Source organism: Olea europaea, chromosome 10 (genome assembly GCF_002742605.1).
Source record: "Olea europaea var. sylvestris chromosome 10, O_europaea_v1, whole genome shotgun sequence".
NCBI classification, from domain to species: domain Eukaryota; kingdom Viridiplantae; phylum Streptophyta; class Magnoliopsida; order Lamiales; family Oleaceae; genus Olea; species Olea europaea.
The window spans coordinates 31,916,316-31,925,345 of NC_036246.1; the positions used below are offsets into that span (position 1 = coordinate 31,916,316).

General features: G+C 30.5%; 1 protein-coding gene across 1 annotated transcript; it reads right to left on the reverse strand.

The window, feature by feature from the left end:
* Positions 1-850: 850 nt before the first annotated feature.
* Positions 851-4,055, reverse strand: LOC111400552 (zinc finger MYM-type protein 1-like). The gene is made up of 6 exons (XM_023027958.1): positions 4,009-4,055; positions 3,845-3,900; positions 3,002-3,235; positions 1,866-2,911; positions 1,506-1,698; positions 851-1,452 (listed from the first exon to the last, which is right to left on the reverse strand). Exons 1-6 carry the CDS (start codon positions 4,053-4,055, stop codon positions 851-853), a joined length of 2,178 nt encoding a protein of 725 aa, XP_022883726.1.
* Between the last annotated feature and the right edge of the window lie 4,975 nt (positions 4,056-9,030).

Below are 9,030 nucleotides of genomic sequence, written 5' to 3' on the forward strand. Positions count from 1 at the left end.
CGTGACTTCATCAACTTGAAGGTTGATTTTTCACAAGTTTGTTCAAGAACTAGCAAAACTAGAATGTAATGGGAACGTTGTCTTTGAGAATCGAACCCACGACCACGTGATTAAAAGCCATGCACTTTACTGACTAAGGTAAGAAAATTGATATAATTCTTTCATAAAGGTAAGAATAAGGTTCCGTTTGGTGGAAATTAAAATCAAATTTTTAGTATATTTTGATAAAAGTTAATAAAATGTGTGGTTGAAAAATTGTGAATTTTATGAAATAATGGTTAAAATTAATTATTAATTTTGATTTCCAAACTCTTCTCCTCTCTCTTCACGTTCTTTTTCCAAAACTTCGAATGGAAGTTGATTTCTTCTAATTCTATTTTTAAATATGTACACTGGGTGTGTCATGAAGGGAGTACTGTTGAATGATCATTGTAGCTTCCATTAATTACCAAATGTGTGCTTTAGGGTTTGGTCAAACAGACGAGTACGATTTTGAGTCTGAGCTTCATTGGAGTTGTATTTGGAATCATGTAAAGGTACCTATTTTATCTTAACCGTGTGTTGTTATTTTGAGTTCATTGTTCGATAGTTTGAATAACATATTTAATAATGATCATTAACATTTAAAAAGTCCTTCAAATATGCAAAACAGTCTACTTTTGAGGGAAAACTTGAAAATCTGAGCACCATACTTGGCGACATTTTCAACCACCTGAAGAAACTACTTCGAAGGAATGGCCTTGTAAACAGGGGCGGACCCAGGATTATGATCCAGTGGGGGCGAGAAAAAATTACGTAAAAAAGAATTTCAAGTTAGAAATAACGATAATAATCAAAACGTAGTATTTTTTTACAATTGTTCCTTACGGCTTCTCATACTTTGAAAACGCCGTCTAATAGTCTTGTTATCGATTTCGTTAAATACATCTTTTTCCACATACACAAATAAGCTATCATTCATCCACTGGTCTCCAATTTGATTACGCAGTCGATTCTTCACAATGTTCATAGCCGAAAATACTCTTTCAACTGAAGCAGTAGCAACTGGAAGAGTTAATCCTAAAGTCACAAGCATGTAAACTAATGGATACATTTTATTTCTTTTGGTCTCAACCAACTTCAATGCAAGTTCACTAAGTCCCTTCAATTCTCTGAACTCCTTGTTAGAGCGCATATCAACAATATAGTTTCGAAGCTGATCATCAAGTGTCATGAGCTGTATCTTTGAAAAATCTTTAGGATAATACTTAGAAAGACGAATTAATTTATCCTTGTCAAAAGCAGAGAATGAATCATCGGGGCATAAACATGCTAAACAAAGAAGTAACTCTGTACTTACCTCAGAAAAACGATCATTCAATTCTTGAATTTGTATATCAATGACAGAATAAAATAAATCCACACGAAAGTGATGAAAATTTGTCATTTCTTCAGTATTACGCCGTGAGCGACCTGGGCGTACAAATACACTATCCATGTCAAGAACATAATATTATGCTTTTGACAAAAAGAAACGACTTCATCCAAAAAAGAATCCCACTCATTGTCCCTCATTTCTTGGAGTCTTTGTTTGCATACTGTCACTAAACTCATGGCATTTACAATATCTTGATCTTTTCTTTGTAATGCCATAGACAATTCATTGGAAATTCCTAAGATAGTTCTCATGAGGTGTAAATTAAACACAAACTCAAATGACTGCATTGAGTCCAATAAATTATCAGCATCACATCTTTGTTCACGGGTTGATCCATCAATTGAAATCATTTCAATGACATCAATTATAGGTGAGAACATCAATATCAAACTAACCAAAGTACGATAATGTGATCCCCAACGTGTATCACCAAAATGTGCAATAGTACTTGTTGATTTAGACCTCGCCCACTTGAAATCTCACCATTAATGAGTGCTTCAGAAATTATGGCTTCTTGTTTCTCTCGGAGAATATCACAACATTTAGAAGAAGCTCCAACAATATTCACCATGCTAGAAACCAAATTAAAGAGTTTTTGGATTTTCTTATGCTTCTTTGCCAGAGCTACAAGAGCTAATTGAAGTTGATGAACAAAACAATGAACATAAAAGGCACTTGGATTCTCTTTCAAAATAAGTGTTTTAAGACCTTTGAACTCACCTTGCATATTACTCGCCCCATCATAACCTTGACCTCGCAATCTGGATATACTCAACCCATATCTTGAAAATAATTTATCTATAGCCGCTTTAAGTGATAGAGCTGTAGTACTGGAAACATGTTCAATTCCAATAAAACGTTCAACCACATGTCTTGTCTTATCAACATAACATAAAACAACAGACATTTGCTCCTTCACTGAGATATCTTGAGATTCATCAACTAAAATTGAAAAGAATGTATCATCAATATCTTTGATGATAACATCAATCATTTCAATAGCTCCAGCACTTACAATATCCTTCTGAATTTTTGGTGATGTTAGTTTGTGATTTTTTGGAGCATTTTTCAAAGTGACAGCTTTAATCTTTTCATTATGATCAGCTAGAAACTTCAACTGTTCAAGAAAGTTACCTTGATTATTTGACTCTTCACACTCATCATGACCACGAAAAGCTAGTCCTTGACATAAAAGAAGTCGTATACAATCAATTGATGCATTCAAAAGAATTCGATATGTACTCCATGCTCTTTTTGACTGCTTGAATAAAACTGTCTCAATATGTTGCTCTTGATTCATCAAGGCTTCACAGTTTCTTCGGGCTTGATTGTGTGCACTATGGACATCTCCAACATGAACTCCAAGTCTATCATTCTTTTTAAAATTATGGAACCCTTCTTTTACAAAAGTATCGCCACCTCCTTGTTCCCCATTGTTTGGTCCGAAAAGATAATAGTATAAGTAAAATGCAGCATTTTTACTTATACTATATTCTAACCAATCAGGATATTCATTGAACCAAGCAGGAATGAATCACCTTGATTTTTTACGTGGAAACACATGACTCCGAGGTTGACATGGACCTCTCTGCAAGTATGCTCTTCTTATTTGATCTCGAAGATTAACATTATAATCCAATATTGGAGTTCTTAATCCGGGATCCATGGGAAGTTGTGCAACATCAATATGCTCAATACTTGCTTTCTTTACCTCATCATTTTCTTGAAAATTAGTGTCATCAATACTTGCTTCCTTTGCTTTATCATTTTCTCCAACAGTAGCATCCTTACCATTGGCTTCCTTTGCCTCGACATTTTCTTCAATAGAAATTTCCTCAATGCGTTATTTCTTTGCCTCAACATTTTCTTCAGTAGATATTTGAGATACCTTTTTAAAATATCTCAACATATCTTCCTATCCTACAAGCCAAACAAAGCTTGCATAAATATACCAACGGTGAAATGGAAAGTTAAGAGATGAACTCCGAATCTAAAATTGATGAACTAAAACGACCTTGATCTAAAAAATAAGTGAGTTTCTTGAGTAATATAAATGAAATACAAATACTCAGATGGATACTTGGATATCAAATATAAGCAACTAAAACCCAAGAGACCTAAATCCTAATGTAAATTTTTTTTATAAGTTCCGATAAAAATAACTAAAATTGGTAACAATTAACATTTGAGAATCCAAGTCCAACAAGGCAACAACTGAACCACTACAAATCTACAATCCAAGATTCCAAATTCAACACATTTTCGACTTTGCCCCTGATCCAAATTCCAATTTCCAAGAGACAGGAACTTAGGAAGAAATTAATTAAATATAAGTTATCTAACAATTTACAATTCAAGGTCACATTATCAATTCATATTGTTGAAATATCAATTCATTTCATTCACTTTCACTGATTCATCGTTCACGGCTGACGGCTACGGCTTCAAATATTTTTTTTAATCCAACCAAATATCTAAACTTGCTATTTGCATAAATAACTAACAAAAACATAAATAATAAGATTAACACAGAGAAATTGATTACCAAAATTTTTTTCTTCAATCTATTCGCATCGCACCGTCCGTCTCACAGTCGCCCACTCTCGTTGCCTCTTACTGGTTCTGGAATCCGGTCCATAGGGTTTGGGAATTATGGACCATATTTTCAATGTTAAAAACTTATAGATTGTTGGGCTTGGGTTAAAAATCATGGGCTTCTATTAATCTATTGTATGGGCCTTTTTGAATGTCAAAAAAATTTAGGGTCCAATGGGGGCAATTGCCTCCACTGGACCCTTAATAGGTCCGCCCCTGCTTGTAAATTCTGCACCATTAGAGAATTGACTTTGAATGGGAACCTCTGATAAAACAGCATTTGTGCACAATGTTCTAGTGGTATGTATGGCTCTAAAGGTCAAGTGAAGTGCCCTACAAAACCCAAAATTGGGACCGATGCAAGGCAATGGATTTGCATTAGAATTCTTTAGAAGTGAAACTCTTAGGTGATTATAAGGAAAAACAAAAGGGGTTTTTGAGAAAATCTTAAAAGAACCACTGTGGATGATGAGACTGTTAACCACCTTCCCATTTCGAAAATATGGAGGTTTCTCTGTGCTTTGCGGTTGCAGAGAAGTGCATGAACCGAATTTATTTTCTGTTCACTTCTGTAGGATTTAGAGCATGTTTGATACAACTTAAAATTCAGTTAAAATTAATTTTTTGAACGTTATTTTACTATTTCACTCGTCTTTTTTGAATTCTTCTCTCACAGATATGACCCACTTTATCTCTAACGATCAAAAAATTAATTAATAAAATCCCTACCAAACAAGCTCTTAATTTGTTTCATTTTTGTGTCTAAACTTCTAAAAGAACAATTTTCTACCAAAATTAAACTTTTGTGACAATTGTGATTGTGCTTAATAATCATATATCATATTCTAAAAATAAAGTGTGAAAGTCATGCAAGAAGAGAAGCTCATCAAGAAAAAGATAAGAAATAGACATATATATATTTTATTAAGAATCAAAGTCTCATATTTATATGGAAGAATTAAGGATACAATGCAAATAATCACGAGGGTTGCAAGGGTAAAATTGGCATTCACAGATAAATATATCATTACAACACACTTTTTGAATGATATATTACAAAAATATTTGTCTTGTTAAAACTTTGCCGAGAAAATCCAGTAAGACAAAATTTGATTGAAGGAAAAATAGTACGGTTGCTCCCTTGATTTCAATAAATAAAATTTTTGTATCAAGCGATCCATATCTTGTATGTTAATATCTTCAATATTGTAATTTTTGGTAAAGCATGTTTCATGTTGTCTTATACAGTTTCCGAATAATACCATCTTGTTTTATAGAGATATTTATCAACATTTGATAACTACAGTAACGTGATGATCTGAAAAATAATTTTTATTAATTTCTTCGGAAGTTTCATACATATAAAAGCATCATTTAAAGAGAATTTTCTACAAGGGTTCAAACTTCTCATTTATTCTCAGCATTCTTTATTTTTCATCTTAGTGTATAGTGATAGATCAGTTTTACATATATTACACAATAAAAAATAAGTAGATGAAAAAAATATTAGGCTTTGACCATAAGTTAATTATAACAAGAAGAATTATGATGTTGGCATGATGCACAATAACATTCCCTAAACAGAAATAGAAGTACTTTGTTTTCAATTAAATTAATTGGAGGTGTTTTATAAATAATGATGTTAAACCATTTACCGACATTCCAACTTACATTAATTAAAATGTTGAGATTTAGGATCACTATTATCATCAAAACTTACCATCTTGAATGCATAATCTGAAAAATATGCTCATAATTTAAATTTGAGCAATAATTTCGTATACTTCAGGTTGCAAACACCATGTAATCGTATAGTATATGTATCAAATCTCTTAGATACAAATATCATTTAGATAATCAACATGAAAGATGATAGAGCCCCATTTATCACCCCGATTAATTTTCAAAAATACATGGAATTTAGTTCCTATTTTAAATAATGATGTGTAGTGATCAATTTTCGATTACAAGAACAAACAACGTATATGAATTCATTAGATTAAAATTATTTTAGGTTTTTCATTGAACGTCCATTGAAATTTTTAGTTTCACATTATTATTGATCTATTAATGGTTCAATTGGTCAAGCCAAAGAATAAAATCAAATTGAATCTTGGTTCAATAAAGTGTTTATTTCAATTATATATTTCTCTTTAATTTAGTAGAGAATAAATTATTATTAATAGTAATATTATATTCTCTAACACGTTGCAGTATTGACTCTTTCATATTCTCTTTTATTATGCTATTCAGGAGAGGATAATTCTTTCTAAAACATTTATATAAGGTGAGTTGTGTTTTTCCAGAACATTAAGATTATAACCATTCAGTATAAATATAATTTCTAATTGTGCTTCTTCAAGAGCAAAAATTTAAATCAAAATATTTGATTAGTTTAAAAAATAACAAACATAATATACAACAGGATTAGAAAGACTTCGATAGAATATACTTACTTCAATTTAAAAGTTATAGAAAACCTTGAATGGTTGACAAATCTCACATTTTTCAAAAATCTAAATTTGAAAATTTTATAGTATTTAAAAATTTTGCTACTGCTTATGTAGCTGTTTCTCACAATTGAATTGTTAGATTTTGATAAGAATTGTTGAATTTGCAGCGTAATGAATTGTGAACTTCCCATCCAAATTTCATGACGATTGGACCACGAAATGCTGAGATATCAATTTTTTTTATTACAATTGTGCAGGCCATCCAGATTCTACAAATTTCTGCCAGATTGACTTCAAAATAATCAAAAATATCTTCTATAGTATATAGAGTCAATACGTGGTCAAAGAACTTCAAGTTCCTAATAATGTTTGATTTTAATCATTTGAAAGTATAGTACATGTAGAAGTGAGTATCGAGGGTTTTCTTTTATCTGCTTCTGGTCAAATACAAAAGAAATTGTACAAATATATTTTATATTATTTTCTTGTATCATTTCAATGTGAAACCTATTTTAGCGGATATCTTTCAAATTAAACAATTTTATTCTGAATTTAATAGAATAAAATGTATCGTCAATATATAATTTTATTATCAAATAATACAAACTCTTTCGGAGCTTTCAATTTTTAATGTAACTAATGTCATATTAACATAATTTTCTACTAATATTAAGTCTAGAAAATATTTTTTTATCGTAAATAATAGTATATGTAGTTGTATTATAATTAATATTTTATAATCATATAATAACTAATCGAATAGTCAGCATAATCAGTGTCCACATGACATGAGCTATATGTTTTCTTTAAGGGATAAATACTAATTCAAAAATTACACATATTCTTTTAGAGATATGCTACTTCGAGAGCATTTTGTATTTTACTATTACTTCTTCAAGAATAATATATCAATAATCTTGTGAAATATTGAAATTTCAATATAATGCTTTGCAGGAGTTATAAAATATTATAATTATTTTAAAATAGATCATGTAAAGATTTACTCTTCAGGAGTAAAAATATAATTATGTTATTCTAGAGCAAGTCAAAATTTAATTAGAATATCAATATATAAATACGTATACAGTAGAATAGACATGTAAAGAAATAGAGTAATTTAATTCGTGATTTTACATTGAAATCGATCAATATTCTTTTGAAATATTGAAATTATAATATCATACTCTTTTGAAACAATTAATATATTTTAAAAAATATTAATAATGTCATGCTACTTTACAAGCACCAACAAATTGTAAGTTAGAAATATTAACTCTTCAAGAGCATGTTTTATGCTAGAATATTAAGATTTGTACAGTTGCGCTTCTTCGGGAGTAATAAATTATAATTTTGAAAAAATGACATAATTTATTTGAACAGATTAAAAATATTAATTATATATAGATACAATATAATTTATATATAAAAATTAATTACTAAACGTGAAAAAGGAAAAACAAATTTCAAACATGCAAACGTAATCTTAAATATAAAGGCAAAATTCTAAATAACCTACATGTGAATTCTAAGTAATGATGCGATTGCAAGGAGTTCTCTTTCCCTGTTACGTTAGTTCTTTCTCCCAAGGATTGCATTTAACCATCTATGAACTTCTAAGTCTGATCCCTTTTTCTCTGATCTTTCATTCCTTTCTTGATCTATTTCAACTTGTAGAAAAAACAAGGATCTACGAGGCAACCCCTCTCCAATCACTTGACTAGTCATAATGAACTAAATTATGCGAAAAGGCTTGGCACACTCATCACACGACACATCAATGGCCGAGTCATGTGAGGTTACTGAGTTTAAATACTTTTTTCGACTTTTTTTGAAATTATTTTTCTCTAAAATTTAAGGTTTTATCCATGACTTTCCCTTAAAGATCTAAATCATCAATTAATTTCTTGTCGAACAAATCATCAGGAAAAAAAACGCTACAACTTAAATTTTGCTTCCTTAAAAACAAAAAGAGCCACGGTACCAAACCTTTCACTTTTATGCAAACTTAACCAAAATTTTTAATTTGTGTCATCTAGGGTATCAAACCTTTCAAAAACTTGTTCCTGAAGTCCAATACAACAGAAACCATTACTTTCTATGTTAGTTGACCAAAAGTCAATGATTTGATCAAATTTTAACTAATTTTACAAGGTTAAAATGATAAATTTATATTTTCTATAATTAAAAAAATTAAAATAACTAAAATAAAAAACTAAAAAAAAAAAAGAAAAAGAAAAAGAAAAAAAAGAAACCAAAAACCAGAACTTACCCAATTTCCCGATCACAGCCATCCTCTCCATTGACCACCATCCATTTGTAATAAAACACCATTAATATGGGTTTTACCTTTAATTTTGCTTGTTTATACCTTTACCAAGTCTTACTCATCATATCCTGCTGCTATATTGAAACAACATGTTGAAACAATCTCATTGCCATCTCCACCAGATCCCACACATCAGTAGCCATCTATGGCAGAAGAGATCGAAACACCATCACCATAGCCACAGCCCACAGCCATAGCAAAAATCTACTAACACCATCACCACACTATTACTAGCACGG

What these genes read in the sequence shown, in the direction of transcription:
- LOC111400552 (XM_023027958.1), bottom strand. Translation starts at nt 4,055, where the DNA reads ATGGACCGGATTCCAGAACCAGTAAGAGGCAACGAGAGTGGGCGACT. An exon ending in TGAAGCCGTAGCCGTCAGCC is followed by an intron (nt 3,236 to 3,844) that starts GTGAACGATGAA and finishes TTTCTATTGAAG; the next exon opens with AAAATGTCGAGGCAAAGGAA. An exon ending in GGCGAGGTCTAAATCAACAA is followed by an intron (nt 1,699 to 1,865) that starts GTACTATTGCAC and finishes GACTCAATGCAG; the next exon opens with TCATTTGAGTTTGTGTTTAA.